Below are 23,666 nucleotides of genomic sequence, written 5' to 3'. Positions count from 1 at the left end.
GGAGTATGATTATGCATCCTGATCAGATTTGTGCAAAACAACTTTGAAGAAAAGCAATGTTATCTATATAGTCAGGCCAACAATGACTGATATTATTTGGCAACAACATTTTTCTTTTTAAGGTTTATGAAATGAATTATGTATGTTATCTTGCTTGGCGTCTTGTAACAATAGACCGTGGCTGGTTATTCCAGCTGTTATTCTCATTTTATGGAAGAAGGCACTGAGACTCAGAGACAGAGTCTCTTGCCTGAGATCATACCAGCTAGTAAATAGCAGAGGCAGGATCTGAATCCAAATCCAGGCTTCTATCCCCTTAGAAACATTTAATTCGGAATGTCCTTCCTTTTTCTGGAGCCATCGGGTATGTTTATAAAATAGCTCTGTTTCTTATATGGAGCAGAGCCAGGAAGAGGCTCTTTCTGAAAGGCATTTAAGCAATTCCTTTATTAAAATTCCTGTCACAGATGGGAGACCACCTGGGTCAGTTCATCTGCTGGATAAGAGTGGAGCCACATTGGAGAAGCGTATGGAGCTTTGGAGCCAATTCCAGCATTGTCAATTAATTTTCCCCTCCGCCTACTTCCATTCCACTTGGCTACTGGTTCACAAGTCCCAAGTTGGCTTCTAGGGCAATAGGATATTAGGAAGAAGTGTAGGTAGTGAGGTTTCCAGGTGAAGGAGTGGCACTGGCTTTATAATTACTCCAAAGTCCAATGTCGTATACTTTGTATAGCCCTATCTCAGGTATTCCTTCCTTCAAGAGCTTCAAAGCACTGTTTCCTCTCTAGAGGATCTTGGGGGGGATTTGTCTTAAAGAGTCATTTATTAGACGAATCCCATAAATAGCCTCAGTGGGAGTGGGTGGGATGGGTATTATACCTTCTCATTTCTTTTTTCATCAGGATTGGGTAGAATGGGGGCTTGGGGCAGGGAGAGAGAATGATGCATACACCAAAGCTTCCATACAGTTTCAGATTGCTCTATCAGACAGAGGCAGGTGATGTCTCCCATGGAGTAAAATCTGCTGTGGTTTCATATTGGAAGTCCATGGGACAGAAGTGGGAAAGTGAAAAGGTGGTGAGAAAGGTCACTGGCAAAGCAAAGAGTAGGAGAGAATATGAAAAGAATGGAAAGAATAATGAGGGAGAGGAATGTGGGATGTACCTACAGTGGCTAAAGGAGGAAAAGGAGTAGGAATAATAGAACTTCAGAAAAGAGGTGGGACTGAGAATACTGGGGGCTTGGAATGAGGAGAAGAGGAATGGAAAGAGGTAGGGAACAGGAATACAATAAAGGGTAGAAGAGGAGGGAGAGGCTGAGATAGGATGGAGAGGAGGGAAGCTGGATTGGTGGCAGAGAGGATAGGAGATAAAACAGGGTGATAGTGGGAGTAATAATTAAGTGAAGATGTCAGAGGCTCAGGGAAGAATGAGATCTCTATTAATAATTTTTTTCTTTCCACTTAAACACCTTTCCCTTAACCCTTCAATACAGTCATTCACACACTCATCTCTGGACCCCTTCTGTTACTATCTACAGGTCCCTTGTGTTCCACATCTGGGATTTCCCTTCAGTGCCCTATCTTTCAATGTTACCATCTGTGTTCCAACATATTCACTTTGTATGGTAACTCCAGTTCATCTCCATCCCCATTTCTCTTTTACCACTCTTCATCCCTCCCTTCCTTTGTCTAGCTTCCTTCATCCATCTCCAAACTTCTTGGATTTATTAGTGCAGGAAGTAGGGCAAAGCAACTGAGAAAAGTAGTTATAAACATATTATGGGGCCAGAGCCTATGGAGTGTGATGGGAAAAGACCTGAATTTTGAGTCTTTGAAGTGCTTGTCTAACTGGACAATCTCTTGGTGTCACTGGGCTTCAGTTTCCTCATCTATAAAATTATGATTGGAGGACTAGATAATATAAACTCCTTTCAGATCTAAATCACAGAATTTTTCTGTTCTAAGTTCCATCCCACCTCTTGTCTAATCTTCACAGAATCTATTTGTAGCCTGGGGCATCCATTTTACCCAGATATTAGGTTAGAGCAGGGGTGGGGAACCTGTGACTGTGAGGTCACATGTGATCTTTTAGATCCTTGGGTGCAGCCTTTTGACTGAGTCCAAGTTTTACAGAACAAATCCTTTTATTAAAGGGATTTGTTCTGTGAAGTTTGAAATCAGTCAAAGGACTGCACTTGAGGACCTAGGGGCCACATGTGGCCTTGAGGCTACAGGTTCCCCACCCCTGGATCAGAGTGTCCCAGAGAAGTTGTTGCTATCCATTGCTGTGGTGCTGCTCTTGAACCTTTGAAATGAAACAAGCCAACTTTGTAGCTTAACGTGAGGGACTTCCCTAAGGGGGAGGATGGCAGTAGGAGGCTCAGTCCTCTAAGGCTTTGGTCAAGGAAAGACCTAGAAGACTCATTTCTAGACACTTTTTTCTCATCCAATATGCAAGAGTTTATTACACTGGCCAGCACCGGGCCTATTCAATGTAGACATGATGTTGGGAAGATATCAGATTAGAAGAACAACCTTCTTAGTTGTTGGAAGGAAGTATGTTTTGTTTTGTGTCTTTGTGTTCTCAAGATTCAGTGAACTATAAGCTCATGATGAGTTATCAAAGTGATCTGAAGTCCCCAAACTGGTATATTCCTTATCTTGTACTTGTAAACTTATTTTTTGAGGACAAGTACAAGATTTCAAATTCAACCCTATTTTATTAGCTTCAATACATGCTTCTAGGCCCATATTAGATGGGGTTGAGAAGGAAGGCACAATGGAAATCAGGAGACTAGTATGTATCTGCAATTTTTCACTTTGCCCTTTTATCCACTAAACTATTTTCTCCTCTTTCCTGAGGAACAGAGGTAGTAATGAGAGGAGGTGAGACACACCTTCACCTAAACTTAGACGAATTTCCCTCTTGTGGAGGAGCTGAGGTGAGTAGCCACAGAGAGTCTGGAGATCCTCATGAGTTTGGCCAAGGCCTCCCATACTTCCCTGTTCCTCAGGCAGTATATGATAGGGTTGATGAGTGGTGTCACTACCGAGTAGATTATAGACACCAGCTTGTTAAAGTCAAAGGTGCTGATGGCCCGAGGCCGGGCATACATAAATATAGTGGTAGTGTAAAAAACAGTAACCACCACCAAGTGGGAGGCGCAAGTAGAGAAAGCCTTTCGGCGGCCTGTCCCAGATGGGATTCTGATGACGGTAGCCAGGATGCAGGTGTAGGAGAATGCCGTAACAAATAGGGAAGTCATGAGAACAGCCAGAGCTGCCACAAAGTCCAGAGTCTCGATAACTTCTGTGTTTGAGCACGAGAGTTTCAGCAATGGAGAGATGTCACAGAAGAAATGGTTGAGTACATTGGGGCCACAGAAGCTCAGTTGGGAGATGAGAACAATTGAAACAAAAGAGGCCAGAAAGCCACTGAGCCAGGCACTTAGGGCCAGACCCAGGCAGAGAGTTGGGTTCATGAGTGCTGGGTAGCGCAGAGGGAGGCAGATGGCCAAGTATCGGTCATAGGCCATGGCCGCCAGAAGGAAGCACTCAGAAGAAGCAAGGGAGAGGAAGAAAAAGAGTTGTGTGAAGCATCCAGCAAAGGAGATGGTCTTCTTCTCAGTCAGGAAGTTGTCCAACATCTTGGGGATGGTGACCGAGGTGTAGAGAGCCTCTAATACTGATAGATTAGCCAGGAAGAAGTACATGGGGGTGTGGAGTTGCCGGTTGGTTCGGACAATTATAATAATGACGAGATTCTCTATAAGGGTCATCACATAGATGATACAGAACACCAGAAACAGCAGGGCTTGTAGGTGATTGAGGCTTGGGAAGCCCAGTAAGACAAATTCTTTCACAGAGAAGGTCCCATTAGTGTATTTCATATTCTTTTATTTTCTATAAGTAGGTTATTGCTGAATAGGTAGATTAAAGAAGGATGGGCAAAGGTTATTACAGGGAGCATGATGGAAAGTAATTTTCTATCTCTAGTGAGATGGTCATAGTGGACATGGGCTGAAGTTATAGGGAGAAACATTTAGCCTAGACATCAGGATGAACTTCTTGACAAGTAGAGTGTCTAAAACTCTGGATGGTGTATTGAGCTAGACATATTAGAGAAATATTCTCTGTTGGACATATTGAGAACTAGGGCAATACTACCGTGAGACAGGAATAAAATTTGGATGCCTTCTAAGGGCTTCTGACGCACACCAGCATGGCAAAAGAGAAATATAATTGAACTCAAAGGGCCAGTTATTTATCTGTGCACACAGGAGAATGTAAACAACTTTAGAGTAGCAACTGCTTTGTCTTTGTACTCCCATCACATAACATGATACCTTAAATATGGTAGATGCTTATTAAAAGTTGAATTGAATTGAACTGAGTCCACCACTACCTGAGTGATCTTGGCCAAATCACTTTGCTCTCTCAGAAGCTCACTTTCCTAATTTGTACAATGGGAGGTATTAACAATTTTCCTAATAACTTCAGTGGAGGTGGAAAGTATGAAAATGCTTCTTAAAATGTGAAGCATTAGATAGAGGTATTGTTATTATTTCAATTTTTTTAATCTCTATCCCAAAGATTCTTAATTTTTTTGGTATCAGGACCACTTTTGATAGCTTAACAAAACCTACTGACGCCTTCTCAGAATCATATTTTAAAATGTACAGAATAAAATGCATATGATTACAAAGGGAACTAATTATAAGATAAACTTCAACTTTAATCTATTTAAACTTAAAATTTAAGTATAGCTTAAAATAAAAGCTTTAAACTATACTGAGACTTTGGAACACACCGTATTGAAATGCAGTTATAAAAATAGTAAGATTCTCCCCATACTTAAGTAGGGCTAAGAAACTCTATTTTCTAGTCTATTCAGAAAAAGAGGAGATTGTCAAGAATTTAATGTGAATCTCATTTTAGTACTTGAATGTTAAGGTTGGAAGACAGGTTAGCTTTTTAAAGAACTGCCCAGTTTGGGAGCATGAATAATATGACCACCAGCATTATATGCAATTTGTCAGTTTTCATTATTTCCTCATCTCTTGTTTTATCCACGGAAGTACAACTTGTTTCCTTTTTCCTGGGCCTCAAAGTTGTACTGTATTTCCCAAGTGGACAGAGTCCACCTGAACAAATCACCAATTGCATGTAATTCACATTTCAAGATGGACAGGATCACCAAATCTAATTTCAGTAGCCACACATTCTATAATCCTGCAGCTGCCATCTAGAATTGCTGAGCATATGCACACATCCTTCTCATCTTCAAACCTCATCACCCAGGAAACTCAATTCAATGAAGAATTATTAAGAACTTATCAAGTTCAAAGGTCTTTGTAATATTTAGAGGATAAAAAGATAAAAAATGTAACGGTTCCTTCCCTGAAGAAGCTAGTGGTCTAGTGGGGATGGAGATAGGAGGTAAGGATGTTACAGATAAATACAAGATAATTTGGGGAGAGAGAAAACATTAGCAACATGGAAAATTAGGGAAGGAAGAACTCAGAGAAGATGACCTGAGATTTGAAGGGAGAATAAGATCCTGAGCATTAGAGACTGGGAGGGAGTGAATTCCAGGAAGTTGGGATGACATGAGTAAATTCTTGGAGCCATAACGCTTGGAACATCAACTCTGGAGAATAGTTAGTAGTAAAGTTTGTCTGGAAGTGGACTAAGTGGGAGTAATAGGAGGTAAGGTTAGAAAGATAGGTGGGAGACATTGTAGAATGTCTTCAATATGAGGCTGGGGACTTTGTGTCATTGAGGCAATAGGGAATTAAGGCTTTTGAGGAGGGGAATAACATGATCAGCTCCATACTTTAGAGGGAGTATTTTGGAAGATTTGTAGAGGATAGATTGGAAGAGGGGGGAGACTGGATGAAGGCATTCTGTAATTTTTTAAATATGCTTTTCTATAATCTAGGGTACACATACAATCATGCCTAACTTTATTCTCTTTCTCTGTCACACATTCTAGAAGGGAGTAGTCACTTTCTCCCCCCAACCCTTACCAAGGTTCCCATAATTCCCACCCCCAAAACCAGATTCTCCCTTTTAGTGAGACTCAGAGTCAGACTTTCCCCCTTGTTCATCCTGCTATCATTTGAAAGATGAAATTATCATTAAGGCATGTTAAAAGTTATTTTACTGCCCTGCTTTTGGGAGAAAGGCTCAGTAGATATCTGGATAATTAAAATCTCCCATCACTACTATTCTGTGCCTCTATGCCAGACTTATTATTTGTTGCTTGAGGTTCTCTTCTTTTTCCTCATTCTGTTCAGGTCGTCTGTAGTATACTTTGATAACAAAATCCCTTCTTTCTCCCTCCACTGATCTTCAACCAAAAGATACTCTCTGGTCACAGTCAAGGATGGATGGTGGAGGAAAGATGTATTGATAATAAGACACCTTTAGGGAAGAAGCTAACTCTTAAAGGGATTTGATGTCTCACAGGACTTCTATTTAGTAGCTGTAAGATTTAGTCCTTCCAGAGAAACTCTGCTGCTTAGGCAATGCATTTATTTATCAGTGCCTCAGTTTACTGAGTAAAAAACTAGTTAACAAAGCTAAATATTTGTAAGAAGAAGGTCGGGTGCATTACCAATTATCTCTCTGCTAAGAGAAAAAGAAATATTATGAATAAAGGATATCTACAGTTAAGCCCCAAATTTTCTTGTATCCCTATTTTAACTTCATCCTGGATTTGTTTTTTTAATTTCCCCCTTTCTTAGTCTAGCTTTTGATTACAGTATGATTGGAAATTAAAAAAAATATGTCCAATTAAGGTTGCAAGGACCATAAATAAATGACTAGTCATATATTGAACTATGGTTTGATGAAGAACAACTAACTGTAGGAAATATGAAGCCCTTTGGAAATATAACATACAATTTAAATATTGAGAATTTGTGAAGAAGAGACATGATGGCACATACTTGGTGCCAGAGAAGCTAAGACTGAGCTCACAGAGTTGTGAGCTTCAGTAGGCATTATGCTAATTGAGTGTCCACACTAAATCTGTAGTCAATATGGCGAGTCCCCTTGAGGGGGGCCAAAGGTTTCCGTAGGTGGGAACTGGAAAGGGTCTGAAAGAGGGTAGATCCAAACTTCTGTGTTGATAAGAAGTAGGATCGGCTTGTGAGTAGCACCCCAACATCCAGCCTGGGACAGATGGGGGGATCCAGTCTTTAAAAAACAGATGTTGCCAGATGTCAAGTGACAGGCAGAATGGTATAGTGGAGAACAAGCATTATATTGAAAGAGGAAGAAGTCTTGGAGACTACTATTGGCTGGGGTGCTAACCAGCTTGGGCTAATTATTTTTTCTTCTTGGGATGTCAGTGTTCTCTGTAAAAGGAAGTGGCTAAACTAGATTGTCTTTGAGGTCTCCAGGTTCAGTGCTTGTGGTACTATACTATGCTATTGATAATAAGATCTTTTTAATATTCCAGGGACCAAATCGCCTTTGGATTTGTCTTCTATTCAATTCTACTCCATAAGAAACAACACTGTAAAAAGACTGTAGTAAACTACAGTCTGTTTTTCAAATGGAGGAGTGAAGACATAGATAGTTGAAATGGCTGACTCAGTGGTTGGAACCTGGATTAAAATATACCTTTTACCTCATGGAGTGAATGAGGTGACAACATCAGATAGATTGTATTGAATGGTTTGGTATTATTCCTATGTCAAAGACTCACAAAGAAGGGGGGATAGATTTTGTAGGATCGTAATTTAAGGACCCTCACTAGTTAGCCTTTTTATCTTCGGCACACTCTGTGATCCATAAAACCATTTACATCTAATTTAGTTTGGAAAATAATTTAAGGGAACCAAAACATGTCTCATAGAGGCATAACTATGTCCCCATGAAGTGGAAGTTGTAGAGTTTACTCCTTCATGAGTTGGGAGTTTGTGCTAAGTGACCACTGGCCCTTTCAATAACTCTGAAGTTCTTTGAAGGAAAATGGGTTGGGGGATGGGGTTGTGGGAAGCATTATGAATGGTTAAGGAGAATGTTATATTATACATAAAAATATTGGTAACCAATTTTGAAATAGCATAAATGGAGAATTATGTAATCAAGCCAAAAGAATCAGGAAGAGTACAGGGAGTGAATGCAGACTTATTCATCAAATTTTACTTCTATGGAAAAAAGGGAGTATCTCTAAAGGGTGGAAAGAGGCCATAGAATGATAATCTTATAGAAGTGAAAGGGATCCAGAAAATTGTCTAGTTGAATGTAGAAACTGAACCCTAGAGAGGTGAAAGGTCTTGTCCAAGTTCATACAGATAAGTGGCAGAGCTGGGATTGGATCTTGGTAAATTTGAAATAGATAAAAGAAAATATTTAAACATTAACTAGCAAATGAAACTCACTACTTAAATGGTGGTATAAAATGAAAGTATTACTGGCTTTCAAACAGATTTGGGTAATAACAACAGAAGGAAATTTAGAGATATTTGGATCCAGCTCCAGCCTTTGAGGTTGAGGTCAGGGAAGATATCTATGCCCTTCCTTAACAATCTCCTGGTTGTCAGCATCCTAGACTGAATACTTGATCCAATTACTTGGAGGTTTTTTCTCTAAGTCTCTCTTCACTCACCTTGAGATTGAAGACATCCCTCATTGTTTTTGATGTTTCTGACTCGCTGTTTCAGAGAAGACTACATGATGTCTGTGATTTACCTGGTCATGATTAGCAATCAAGAATTTTTGTCCATTGTTCACAGACATTTCAGATGATACCATTAGATCTTACTGCAAACTGGATTCCCTCAGTCATGGAAAACACTGGGCTTCTGGTGAGTGTTGACATGTCTCTGTCCAAGGTTTGTTGGCAAAAGCATTCAGCCTCATCATTAGCTCTTTTCTCCTTCTTGCCTCCACAAAGACTTCTTATCGAGCCCATTAATGTTCCTTCTCTACCAACCTCCCCTGAAACCTGAGGGACTAAGATCCCAAAGCTTCTCTAGGGTGAAGCTCTCAGAGCAAATTATGTTGTTGTTACTATGAGGGCCACAGGGGAAGAGACCTGTATAGGCTAAATCCTCAAATTCAATCCACTTTTGCCTTTCCTCCACTTTTGGGGTTAATAATCGTGCTGAAAAGGGCTCAAATCAGCTTCTGACTAGGCTTGGGAGTTAAGTTATTCTGAAAGTCTTATAGCAATTAGGACACTGACTAAGGGGATCTGAACCTTTGGGAAGCATCCCTAGAAAAATGTGGTATCTCTTGGGTCAGTAAAGGAGTAAGTGGGCAAAGAGTAAGACAGACACTTGCTTTAATCCATTCATCATTTTCTCCAGTGAATGCTGCTAAATGTGTTGGGATGAAAGGTGAAACTTAATCAGTAGCCAAATAGTGGTACCATCTAGTTTTATTAATATGGAAACTATGCTGAACTTCGGAATGATGTGCCCTTGCAGGCTTTAATAATTAAGTTGGTATTTATTAGGCACCTATTAGGTGCTAAGTATCTCAAATTACCACACAGGTCGTGTAGCCCAACTCATATCTACCTTAGCAACTGCATGATGTAAACTGGCCAACAGATATCTACCTTAGTGGGTTTTTTTGGAGAGGAGGGAAGGGTAGGAGAAAAAGGCTTTATTGAACAATAATTATATTCTAGGTGCTATGATAATTGTTACAAATATCATGTCATTTGATCTTCATAACAACCCTGTGAGGTAGGTGCTATTATGATGCCCCTTTTACATTATAGTTAGGCCAATTTCTTTCCTATGGTTGGGTTTTATATTAAGGAAGTTTTGTAACTTTTCAGGACTCCGTGCAACTATTGGAATGTCACTTGAAAATAGGAGAATTTGGAATGTATCACTATTGATAGAGAATCTTATTCTAGTTTTGAACTGAGGTTTCTGTCTCAAGCAGTTTGAATGTCAACAGCTCTGCCACATTCCACTGGCATCCTGTACAAATATTCTAATGATGCTAGAGTCCTTTTCTCTCCAATGTATTTATAACTTCATCAAGATAGGTGTGATGTTCATTGTCATGGTCATCAGGCTGCACTTGGGCAACCAATCAGCAAAATTTACCCAGTTTCACCGGTAGATGGCACCAGGAGGCTTTTTGCTTTAACCATTTTAAGGACTTTTTTTCTCTTGCTCATTGACTAATAGTTTTAAGAGACACCAGATATGTCACTTTTTCTTGATTAATTAGATTATTCATAAACAAAGTATCAGTTCCATCAATAAATATAAACAAATTCAAGTACAAATTGTAATCAAAGCAATAAGCAAATTATAATAAATTCATTTCAACAAATGTGCTACATTCTTAGCACGTGGAGAACTAGTAGAAGTTGAGCATCTAAAATAAAAAAGAAAACACTTCCTACATTCAAAGATCCTATACTCTCTTCGGAGAATACAACATGTATGCTGGGAATGAAATACAAGGTGTTTTTAGGAAGGTGATAATACTAACATCAGGGGGCATCAGGGTAGACTTCATGGAGGAGGAAACAATTAAGCTAAAGCTAAAGGAAGATGAAGAAATATGGAGAAAGGAGTACGTATAAAGAGATCTGGATGTAGAATTGATAAGACTTGCTAACTAATTAGATTTATGAGACAGGGAGTAGAAGGAGTCAAGAATGATTCTGAAGTTATCAATGCATCATGGTGACTGAGAGGATAGTGGTTCCCTCCAGAGAAATAGGAAATTTTGGAGGAGAGCAGGTTTAGTGTAGTAGATATAGTCCATTTAGGCACAAAATCACATATCTGGGGCTGCAAATGACCTTATGGGCCATTAAGATCAACCCTCTGGTTTTTACATATGAGGAAAGTGAGGCCCAAAGAGGTTAGGTGACTTCTCCAGGGTCAAACACCAAGTATGCAAAGTATGATTTGAATTCAGGTCTTCTGATTTCAAGTATAGTGTATTCATTGCAGATAGGTTACAGAACCTGGCCATAGCAAACTCTTAAGTACCTGCTGATTGACTGACAGATATATGGGTGGAGAAGTCAAGCAGAAAGCTGGAGATCCTATACTGAATTTAGGAGTGGAATTGACACTAAAGACTATGAAGTTAAGAGAAATAGAAAATTTTGAAGGGGGCAGATCTAGGGTGATAGATTTGGATTCTTTTTGGATAGGAGCTATGATTTTATTAATGTAAGTAATTCCTGGTAAGGAAGTGCCTTCATACCAAAGCAGATAGGTATTTGTTCATTTATTTATAGTCTTATTGAATCATCTATAACTTTGAAAAGATAAGTGATTTGCCCAGAGTCCCAGAGGCAGTGTGTGTCAGAGGGTGGAAGCTAATAAATTTCATTTTGGACATTATTAGTTTAAGATGTCAATGGCACTTCCAGATGAAAAATCCCAGAAGGAAGCTGGAGATGCAGTATTGTAGTTTAGGAGAGAGATTAATCCTGAATCTATAGATTGGGTTGTCATATTCAATAGTAATTTTATCCCTTAAAAGGTAGAAGAGATGATGAGAACTGATCTGCCCCTGATTCTGTCAAACAAGTGGGAGCTTTTGCTCAAATCAAAATGATAAGGACTATGAAAGTGAAATAAATTGACATATATATTCTAGATTTTAAGAAAACAGATTTCAAAGTTTCCAGATTGAGGATGAAAGATTCCATGGTTTAAAATTCTAGAGGTAAAGTCAATTCAGGAGTGATGGGAAACTCTGAAGAATGAAATCATGCTGGCGCATGCCTATATTTGAGTTGTGAATTTTTGGCTGCATTAGGGCAATTGTATTTGCCCCAAGCATAAAACAAATGTTATGAACCACTGGGGTGGAGAGGCCACCAGGTAATCTAAGGAGGTGTGAACCAGATCAGAAATGGAGCAGGCTTAAACTTCTATGCTGATCAATAGTAGGATTGATGTCATTCCAGCCTGGATGAGATGGGGAGACCCAATCTTAAAAAATCAAACAACTCCTCAAAAACAAAAATAATGATGACAACAGAAACAACAATTAAAGAATGAAATTGCAAAAGTAAAAAGAGAAATAATTATAATGAGAAAGAAAAATGTATTTTCCCAAAGAAATTGATGTCGATGCACAAGGAATTTATCAATAACATTAGATTTCTAGAAGATATGGAAAAGGATGAGATATAAATAACAGAGGATGTGTACAAAAGCCTGGAAAGATTAGGTAAAAAATTATTGGAAACACTAGAGAGGAAGAAAAACAACACAAATTGTGGGATTTTGTCTCTTTTGGAGAAAAGAGAAAGCTCAAAGAAGAAATGGATTGTTTGGCTAGATGGGAAAATGATACCCAAGAACCAAGAGAAGGAAGAACTTCTCAGCTTTTATTTTGCATCTCTTTTCTTTGCTAAGGAGAATAGTCTTTTAACTAGAAAATAAAAATAAAAATGGATATAAACAGTTGAACCTGAGAGAAATAAATTTTGAATTATTCAAACTCCCTAAACACCATGCTTTTTAAAAAAATAGACCTACACTCTATATTAAAAAAATAATAATAAGTTAAAGCTTCCCAATTCTATTAGAACCAGAGTGGCAAGTGAATATTAAAATAATCTACTATTTATCTCTAGAAAGGAACCTCCAACAGGAAAAGTTTCAGGAATGCCATAGTTAAAATTCAGAGCTCCCACAAAAAAGAAAAAAAATGCTGTAAGCATGCAGAAAAGAAGCAATTCAAGGACCAAAGAACCACAATTAGGATTACAAGATCTATCAGCTTCTGATATAAGTGAGAGGAGATCCTGGAATACAATATTCCAAAAGGCAAAAAAAAAACATAGACTTATACTAAGAATAATTTATTCTGCAAACCTATGTATAATCTCACAAGGTAAAAGCATAATTCTTAAATGGAGCAAAGGAATTACAAGAATTTTGGATGAAAAGACTAGAGCTGAGTACTAACTTCTAAATACAAACAAAAATTCAGAGAAATCTAGAAAGATAAATTTATTTGATCAGTTGGAAGGATCTATTTAGCGATGTAATGGTTACATTCAAATGAGGAGAAGAAACAAGTGTCCTTTCAAAATATTAATGTCTTCAAAGGATACTGAGAATGTTAATTAAAAAAATGGATTATTTCTATTAGTTCTGTTTTTTTCTTTTTGGAAGGGGAAAGCATGGCAATTGGGGTTAAGTGACTTGCCCAAGGTCTCACAGCTAATAAGTGTTAAGTGTCTGAACTCAGGTCCTCCTGATTTCGGGCTGGTGCTCTATTCACTGGGCCACCTAGCTACCCCTATTAGTTCTGTTTTGAGGGCTTTAGTCAGGGGAAAATAAGAAGGAGTAAAAGTGGGAACATATAGTATAGAAAAGAAGAAGAGGCAAGGGAAACTTATTTTTCACATTGAGGTGTGTGAAAAGAACATTGTATAAACATCATAAGAGGGGTTGGGGGAGTGGGCATCAAATGTGAATCTCATTCTTTCCTGTTATGGATAAAAGAACGTTGAACAGACACGGTTTGGCATAGAAACACATTAAACTCATCAGGGAAATAAACAGCAATGGGGGAGGGACAAAGAGAAAAAATAATATAGAAAGGCACTACTCAAATGGGAAACAAACTTCCTGATCCTGAAGGAAACATTAAAAGGTAGAAAAAGAAAAGAAAAAAAACACTAGGATCTAGAGGGATGCCTTAGATTTACTCCCAGACAATTGGTGAATGGCTGATGAATTGGGGTATGTTAATATAATGGATTACTATTGCACCATAAGAAATTGTGAAAGAGACAATTTCAGCAAATCCTGCATGGTATGAACCGATGCTCACTGGTCTCTGAAGTAAGCAGAAACAGAGGAACAAATTATACAAGGGAGGAGCATTGTAAAGAAAAACAACTGTGAAACATCTTAGAAATCTCATCAAAGGAATGATCAACCTTGTCTTCAGAGGATCTTTGATGACTTATGCTACCCACTTTCTGGTGGAGAAATGATGAACAGAAAGCATGGAAAAAAATGTTTTTCACCATGGCAACTGTTAGGATTCATTTTGTTAAGGCTTTTTTTCCTTCTTTCTTTTTCTCTATTTTTAATTTGGATATAATAAAAGAAGGTACTGAAGCATTTTAAAAGATACACAAGGGGGCGGCTAGGTGGTGCAGTGAATAGAGCACTGGCCCTGGAGTCAGGAGGACCTGAGTTCAAATCCAGCCTCAGACATTTAACACAAAACTAGCTATGTGATCTTGGGCAAGTCACTTAACCTCAATTGCCCTATCGTCCCCTCTCAAAAAAAAAGAGATACACAGACATTGCATCTAGCAGCTAGGTAGCATGGTGGATAGAGTACCATAAATGAAGTTAGGAAAACCTGAGTTCAAATCCAGCCTTAGACACTTAATACCTTTGTCACCCATGGCAAGTCTCTTAACCTCTCTTCGTCTCAGTTTCCTCAACTGTAAAATGGGGATGATTATAACACCTACCTCATAGGGTTCTTGTGAGGATCAAATGAAATAATATTTGTAAAACACTTAGTGCTTGGCACATAGTAGGTGATATATAAAAGCTAGCTATTATTACTACCATCATCATTTTATTATTATTATGACAGAGGAAGGTTCAGAAGGAAGCACAGAGAAGCAGACATGATTAAAAACTAACACTTAGAATTTGTAAGCTTTGTAAAGAAAAGCAAGTATTGAACTTCTGGATCACATGACAAACAAGATGGAGGACTAGAAATTTACTCTCTGATTCCCATAACCTCTCAAACTTTTCCAAAACAAAATTTATATTCCAAGGATCAAGTAACTTCAGCTCTTTCTGTAATCTGGGACATCTGGAATTCAAAAGAATGTTAAAAATTAGGAACTGACTCCTACTCAGAGCTCGCTCAGTAGTCCCTCTTTCACATCCCTACCTACCAGCTCCTACCAGCAGTGAGACTGCACCAACTGACCCAAGGATCTGACACATAAGCTTGCAACAAAACCCAGCCTTGCACCATGGTCCCTCCCTCCTTCCTCCAGTGCCTTAGAGATTCTAGCTCCAAGCTGTGGAAGTTAAGCCTTTATTTTTTATTTTATTTTTTTTAAAGCAATCGGGGTTAAGTAACTTGCTCAAGGTTACACGGCCAGTTATTTCTGGGTGTGGTGCTGAGTATCTGAGCCTGGATTTGATCCAGGTAATCCCAACACTGGAGCCAGTGCTCTTACTCCCTGAGCCACCTGGCTGCCCCTAGTTAAGCCTTTATTGACAACACCATGGCAGCAGCATTTTCTGTCCTTCAAAAGATATCTGTACAAGAGCAGAGAAACTGACAGGGCCAGGATATATGTGGGGGGCTTGAAGTAGAGCTCAACCCCACACCCTAACTCACCCCTCTTCCCAGAGCCTCAGAGACCCAAACTTTAAATGGTAGAAATTTTCCTGGGTGTGGTAGAACCAATGTGACAGTTCTCTGAACTTCTGAACTAGAGAAACGAGGAAAAAATGAAAATAGGACAGGATACTGCATGCATGTGTGTGTGTGAGAGAGAGACACACACACACACACAGAAAGAGAGAGAGAGAGAGAGAGAGAGAGAGAGAGAGAGAGAGAGAGAGAGAGAGAGAGAGAGAGAGAGAGAGAGAGAAAGAAGTGTGAATCACTTCACCAAGCCTGAGGGAAAAAAAGCCCAGCATCTAGCTAGGTCCAGCTCTGTTCCCCAAAAAGTTACTTGAGGAAGAAACCTAGGCTGGTAAACTATGAATTGCCCAGTAAAGGTGGAGGCTGAAACTCTCTGAGATCTAGCCCCCAGGAAAAACACCATTAGAAGGGAGAGATTTAGTAAGTGAACAATAGGGGAAAATAAAAAAGGTGGGGGGGAAGACTGAAATTACTAAAGATATCAGGAAGAAGAAAATTTAAAAACCTTGAACATAAGAAGGAAAATCAGTAGAGAAAATATTAACAGCAGAAGGCAATATGATCTCCAGATCTAGCAATTGAGACCAAATATGTATGGTTAAATACAGGAGAAGAAAATTATCCAACTTGATGAGACAGAGGACCCTGTGGATTTTGAGGAGAATGTGGAGCCACAACAAGCTGTTACTATGTGGTTCAGTTATATACTTTGTAAATTTATATATCTATATATCATAAGAACAAAATTTATGTCCTGTAAAAAATGAGTCTCCTTTATTACATTGTCTTACTAGTAATGGGTTCAAAGCTCTGAATTTTGTTCAGGAAATCAACTTGTAATAATGTCAATAGCATGGCCAACTTCTTGCCAAGAAAGACTGAGACTGTGATGTTGGTCTAGACCTGTACCTACATCAATGTATGGACTTCTCTGTGTAGAAATTACCTCCACTCATCTGATGCAGGTGAGTAGCTCCTCTATAATTTATTGTCTCTGAATGTACTCTGGGACATGGAGACATGAAGTGATTTACATAAGGTTACAAGGCCATTATGTGTCAGACACTTGAACCCAGGTCTTGACTCCAAGGCTAGACCTCTATTACACTCTCCTTCTTGATTAACTTACTTCAAAGAGAGGATATAAAGCAGTTATTGTTTTGGACCATAGGACAATATAGGATCATAGATTTGGAGTAGGAAGGTGAACTTAAGGGGCACTAGACCACCACCTCATTTTATAGATGAAGAAATTCAAGTGAGAGAGATGAAGAACTGGGTTGAATATAGACTATTGACTTCCTTGAATGTGAGTCTCACTCCTAAGATGTGGTCTCATTGAATTTTCTTTCAGTGTATGCACACACACACACACAGAAGAACAGCTATAATTTTGCTATTAATATATTTACTGTGAAAAGTTTTAGTTTTTTTGTCTGTCAGTCAATAAGCATTATTAAGCATTTACGATGTTCCTGTCTCTGTGCTAAGTGCTGGGAACACAAATAAAGGCAAAAACATGATCCATGTCTTCGAAGAGCTTATATTAAAATGAAATAAAATGTTTCATCTATCTATCCCTCTATATGTCTATCTACCCATCTGTTTATCTATCAGATATCTATCTATCCATCTATCTATCTCTGTCTGTCTATAATCCTTGCTAACTATTGTTGTAAATATTTTATTAACTATTAAGTGCACAATTATTCATGCCTTTCTGCCAGGTCTGGGGAACACATTTTGAATATATGTGCATATATATGTATATATATGTAATATTTTTCTTTCTCTACATACACACATATATAGACAATAATAGCCAACAGAAGTCGATTGTCTTATATCTTATACTTTAAATTTTACAAAGTGCTTTAAATGTATTGACTCATTACATCCTCATGATACCCTGCCCTGTGAGAGTGGCATTATAGGTATTGTCTCGATCATTTAGATGAAGAAACTGAGGTTCAGAGAAGTTGAATGACTTGCCCAGGGTCACACAGGTAGTAAGCATCAAAGATGGCATTCCAACCCATGTAGCTTTTTATATAGGTTAAGGGTTCTTTTTGTTACATCATGTTGCCCCTCAATGTGCTAATAGAACAATTTCCATCATCATCATTGTTGTCATCGTCATCATCATCATCACGAGACATATATACCTTGATTTAATATAATTACAGGATACAATCCTACATTGTCAATATCTCTGGGAAGGGGACCATCCTTGGACCTGTGGATGCCTATAAAGATGGTCATCTGTGGCTCCAGACTTCAAAAGAAGCTTTTCCCCTAATGGCATGTTGAGAGAGTCTGTGCTTAGCACAATGCCTGGCACATAGTAGCCTCTTAACAAATGTTTATTGGGAGATTTCTCTGTTGTGACTAACTGTACTCCTTAATTTATCTCAGTGAGTCATGGTGGTGAACTCCTCTTCTTCTTAGATCCTTGGGTGGGTCATCTTCTTGTCAACATGGTTCTTCATCCTTAGATTATAAGACTCAATATTTTGAGCTTTGCCATTAAGAAAAAAGTTTTAGTCTTTCAATCTACTTGGGAATACCTCAGTAACCTTTCAACACCCTTTGGAATTAATATTTTCAATGATTACTTTTAATTCCAGTTGGAGATCAAACCCTTCAATATCAGCAATGTTTTTTTTTTCTGCCTCTCCCAGAGGTGTGATTAAGAGTATGGCAACAGGGGATCTCGGGAGGCTAAACACTAGTATCTAGAGAGATTGACTTGGGCAGCAATTCAGGAGGCCCCTGAGTTCTTGGTTTTCTAACAAGTCAAATTCTTTGAGCCCCTTGTTGCTCATTAGTCTCAGTGACAAGTCAGTCAGGTATTCCTTTGGGAAAAGGGCAAATGGACTAACCCAGAGCACTTCATTAACTGGGAAGGGAGTTGGATTGGACTTGACAAAACTTTGTTCTGGAACTTTGTCTGAATCTGCTAAGTAATGGTATAACCAAAGTTTCTGTGGAGCCTCTGAGGAGCCAATTTATTTCAAACAAGCAATTAAATCTTCCTTTGAGGTACCCTACTGGGGATGGGTCACCTATGGTGCTGAAAGCATCCAAGTAGTGGTGGCTGGATTTTTAATAATGAAGCTCCTTTACTGATGTTCATGGATTTTAAATGTAATGTATTTGGGACATGTGATGAACTTAAGAGAGCCTGGGGGGGGGGGGCAAGAGTCACTTTGGTATAGTGTAATAGAGTCTCAGTGCTGAAAGGGACCTCAGTGGCCATTTGGTCAACCCATAATTAGCCAGGAATTTCCTTATAATATCCCCTAAGTTCAGTCTCACTGAAGGAATTCCAGTGATGGGACCTCATCAGGTGTTCCCTTTCACCTTTGGCCACCTTTAGTTGTTAGAAATTTTTCCTTATGTGGCACCCAAAGCTGACCCTCTGCAATTTCTGTCTATTGCTTCTATTGTGCCCTCCAGGACCAGGAAGGTTCGGTCTGATCCCTGTTCAATGAAAGCTATTCATATACTGTATTTCAGGCATTTTGTTCTTTCTAAGTCAGTACAATGGCTCTGTAGACCTTCATTCTGGTAGGCAGTCTAATACATCCTCTCTCCTACACTCATATCCTACAATAAGAACTGACATTTCTGTCATGATTTAAAGTTTGCAAAGCAATTTACTTACATTTTCCAATTTGAACCTCACAAGGCTCCTTTGTAGTGGGCACCACAGGCAGTGTTATCCTCTCTATATAGCCACCTCAGCTCCCTACCATCTGTACTTGCACCTTGACATCCAGAAACTGTGTCCTGGGAAACAACCCACTTAATTGTGGAGCCCCCAGTCTGGGGCCGAGTTTCTTAATTAGTGAGTACCCTATATCTGTTTGGCCCCAATCAATCACTCAGTGAATCAGCCAGCAGTTATTAAGTAGCTCCTATGTGCCAGGCACTGTGTTGGGTACTGAGGATACAAAGGGAAAAACTAGTCCTTGCTTTCAAAATGACAAGTTCTATTGGGAGAGAAAACCCATACATGAATAAGTGTATAGAAAATATATACAACATAAATACTAGGTTCATGGAGGGTACTTGCACGTGGGAGGATTAGGAAAGGTTTCATACAAAAGGTTTTGCTTGAAAAGAAGTTTTAAAAACTACTTATTTTTTAAGGGTTCATTTTATTCATTATGACAAAAACCAAAAAAAATTTCTGTGCTCATAATTAGTTGAACAGAGTTTTGAAGGAAACAAGGGATTTTAAGACGTAGAGGTAAGGTAGGAGTGCATTCCAGGTGTGGAGAACAATCAGTGCAAAGGCTTATGTGAAAAATAGCAATAGACCAGTTAATCCAGAACCTACAGTCCCAAACGGGGAGAAATATACAACAGACATTGGGATGGTAGATTGGGTGTAGACTAAGAAGGACTTGAAAAGTTAAACAGATGTGACTTTATTTGATATTAGAGATAATAAGGAACGATTGGATTTTCTTGACTTGGTCAGACTTACACTTCAGGAAAATCACTTTGGCACCTGTTTCAAGTATGGATTAAAGATAGATTGGTCTCAGACCAGACCATCTTTTAAAAACTTTAATCCTACCAATACTACTGATTGCTTTTTAGAAAGGTGTATCAATGGACTTCCCAATGGTTCCATTCACCATCTCTAAAATTTCTCATAGTAAAATAACTTCTCCTCCCTGGTCACCACTCCTCTATATACACTACCTCCTACAATCTAGGTGACACAGTTGATAGAGTCCTGGACTTGAATCCAGGAAGTCCCTGAGTTCAAATCCAACCTCAGACACTTACTAGCTGTGTGACCCTGAATAAGTCAGTGAACTTTTGTTTGCCTCAGTTTTTTCAACTGTAAAATGGGGATAATAAAAACACATTTCCTAGACTTGTTCTGAGAATCAAATGAGATATTTGTAAAGCACTTAGCATAGTGCCCAGAACATAGTAGATGTTGATTAATACTTATTCCCTTATTTTATTTTAAAGACAATTTTTAATTGAATTTTGTTTTCAGTTCTAATTCTCTCCTTCTCTTGTTTCCTTTCTCACCCACTGGGAAGACAAGAAAATAAAATACATTACAAATATGTGTGTGTGTGTGTGTGTGTGTGTTTAAAACAAATTCACATTGGCCATGTTCCAAAAAAGAAAGAAATGGAAGAAAATAATGTTTTAGTTTGCACTCTGAGTCTGTTAGTTCTAGCCTTTATTATTTCTCAGATGGACTACTATAACAATCTCTTAATAGGTTTCCTCATTTACATTTTCTCTTTCCTGCAATCCATTCTGATCAATGCTGCAGATTTGTCTTTGTAATATGTTATTCTGATATTCTATAAAGTCAAAACTCCTTAGCCTGGCATTCAAGGTCCTCCATAATCTGGTGCCTATCTAATCTTTGACCTCTAGAGAAACTGGTCTGCTCGCTTGCTGTTCCTCAAATACAACCTGGACTTTCCTGCCTCTGTCCTAGCATTCATGTTGTTCTATCCACCTTAATAAACTTTTTCACTCACTACCTCCATTACTCCGAAGTTTACCCATCCTTCAGGGCCCAGCTCAAATGTTACCTAATTTGTGAAACCTCTAAAAATCCCAACTGTAAGCAATCTCTCCTTCCTTTGCATTCTCATTATATTTTGTTCTACCAGCCTAATGACATTTATCACTTGGTCTTATACTAAAGTCATTCATTTATTTGCCATATACTGTCCTCCCAACTCCTGCTAGATTGTAAGCTCGTCATGGACAGGAGCCACTTTGTTCTTATACGTTTTTCATCATCTAACATAAAGGCTTAAAGAGAATAGATGCTCAGCTAATATTGCAGAATTGAATTGAATTTTAGAGTTTATAAATTACCCAAGAAAGGTTTTCTCAAAGGGGGCATTTAGGGAGTATTTTTAGTTGTAGTTCAAGGGCTATATCAAGTGGCCAGTAGAAAGTTATGCTCTATAATCAGTATATTTGTTTTTCCTTGTTAAGATCAACCAGTCACCAGGTCTACCATTCACACCTACACAGGTCCCAATTCTCTTTCATTCTCCATTATACTTTATCCATATTTTCTCAATGCCACATTGCTGGTTAAGTGTAGTCAATGCCCACATCTATTCAGCCTACAATGTTGGAAACTTAACAGTATCTAATGCTACACAGAGGCATAATTGTGCTAAGTTGTGAAGTAGGTAGGTAAAATTTGTCCTTCCCTTTCTTAATGGAAATTTTTTGTTTCCTGGTATCCTGTCTCTCCCAACAAGTTCCGTTTGGATGTAGCAATTGCTATGAAGAGTAATGTGAAGTTGGCATCAGCAGGAACTCCTCAGCTAAGCTGAGTTCAGAGGAAGCTATTGTAATAAGAATGTAAATTTTGAAGATCTTCCCTGCCCCTAGGCTAATATGCACCTGAAGCCTGGGGTGGGAGGCTTGTTTTTCAGTAGATACTTCTTGATTGGCCAGTGAGTCAATAAGGTTGTTACATTCTCTGAGCCAGGAGAAGGCTATATAAGCCCTGATGTGTAGCTTTGTTTTGGGACTCACTTTGAGAAGTATTCTGTGATTTGATCTGAATTCTGGGAAGCCATTGTTGAGAGTCCCCCGGCTTTGAAAAAACCCAGAATGTGGAAACCCAGATGTTGACTGGGTATGGATGTAATGGTTGGACAGTTTGGAAATCTGTCTACTTGAAGTTTCTGTCTTGATAATTATGCCTGTATACTTTGAGGTTCAGGGTGCTGACCTTTTCTCCTGAACAAGGTAAACGATATATGTCTGACTGATTAAAGTAAGCTTGTTAACCCATTTTGAGTTGCTTTCCTTTAACAAAGCAGATCCAAGAACCTGTGTGAGCAGGCACCCTGGGGACACTGGGGTGCTTGCTGCAACAGCTATGCCAAGGAAAATCTTGGAATTGTTGAAAGTGTTAAACAATGTCCCAAATGTAATACAACCCATCCCTTCCTCCAATCCAATTTTGAACCATGCTTAAATGGGGTAGCTCATGCCTTTATCTGGGCAAAAGGTCATTCAGTGGGCAAATCTATAACAAATGACATAATTTGACTATAATTATTAATGTTATATCTACATATCTATATATAAGAATTCCTGCAAAGGATGGTATTAGGTTACAAATTAATACATCAACTGGGTCCATTGGGTATATCTTGACTTGAGGCTAATTGTCCCCCCCCCCCAGCATCAGAGAAAGAGAAAGAAAGCAGAGCTTCTGTTTGTTAGTCTGTCAGAGAGGAGAGAGGGAGATGACAAAGGGAGGGGAGAAATTCTAATGTACAATCCCACTCATGGACCCCATGGGCAGGGTGTTACACAAAGCATCCTTACATCTTTCCCTCTACTTTCAGTCTAGCTAGTCCTGTCTAAAAACCTTCCTGAACCATAGACCATAACTTGTTCTTTAGCTCCCTGAGAATTGGAGGCAAAAATCACACCTCATACTTTACAGACTCTAGATTAGGCATGAGAATCACAGGCAGTTTTTAGACAAGGAGCTCTACCCGTGTTAATAGAAATCTGCCTCTTTAATCGGGTCACATGGGCCACTATTCTCTTTCCCCTTTTTCTAGGACCTACTAATTCTTGTGGAAGCTGAGTGGGGAAAGCATACATCTTTATGTCTCTAAATCTAGAGAGCTAGAAGATAAGGATGTGTCCATGTACAATTACTGTATCATCACAATCGCAAAGTATAGGCACTCTATTGTATCCATTTCCCCAGAGACTGACTGATCTCATTCAGAGGGCTTCAAAATAAAGAAGCCAAGATGTAACAGCGAAACAATTTTGTAAAGGGCAGGACATATAATGAAGTCAGAAAAATTAAAGCAAAAGTCATAGGATGACTAATTTTGAAACTGAAAGCAGCTTCAGAAGTCAACTAGTCCAACCCCCTTATTTTACAGATGAGGAACATGAGACCCAGGTTGGTTAAATGATTTATCCAAATTGTTTAATACACAAGAGACAGTGATGAGAAAGAAATGTAGTATTAATTAATGCTCATGGACTCAAACGTCTATACATGGATTACAGACAATGAGAAAATTGAATTAGAGATTTTAATATGGGGAAATAAATATGACCTAAGTATCTTTTAATTCCTTACTAAAAGCAGAGAACCTGATATAATCTTGCTGACACTTTAATGACTTGGTTTATGAATCAGTAGCCTGACCAGTAAGAAGGAACTGATGGGTGAAGTTTGTACACCTATAGTTGGAAGGGATTTTATAAGCCATTCTCCTCATTT

At 38.7% G+C, this 23,666-nt stretch overlaps 1 protein-coding gene across 1 annotated transcript; it reads right to left on the bottom strand.

Moving 5' to 3' along the window:
• Positions 1–2,769: 2,769 nt before the first annotated feature.
• LOC138148711 (olfactory receptor 6B9-like) lies at positions 2,770–4,108 on the bottom strand. The gene has a single exon (XM_069071539.1). The coding sequence runs from the start codon at positions 3,892–3,894 to the stop codon at positions 2,914–2,916; it is 981 nt and encodes a 326-aa protein (XP_068927640.1). The 5' UTR covers positions 3,895–4,108; the 3' UTR covers positions 2,770–2,913.
• Positions 4,109–23,666: the final 19,558 nt, after the last annotated feature.

Source organism: Petaurus breviceps, unplaced genomic scaffold (genome assembly GCF_028583685.1).
Source record: "Petaurus breviceps papuanus isolate PSGF00001 unplaced genomic scaffold, PetGlider_PUasm1.0 90825, whole genome shotgun sequence".
NCBI classification, from domain to species: domain Eukaryota; kingdom Metazoa; phylum Chordata; class Mammalia; order Diprotodontia; family Petauridae; genus Petaurus; species Petaurus breviceps.
Note: the sequence above shows the minus strand (reverse complement) of the source record. Positions and strands in the feature narration are given on the sequence as shown.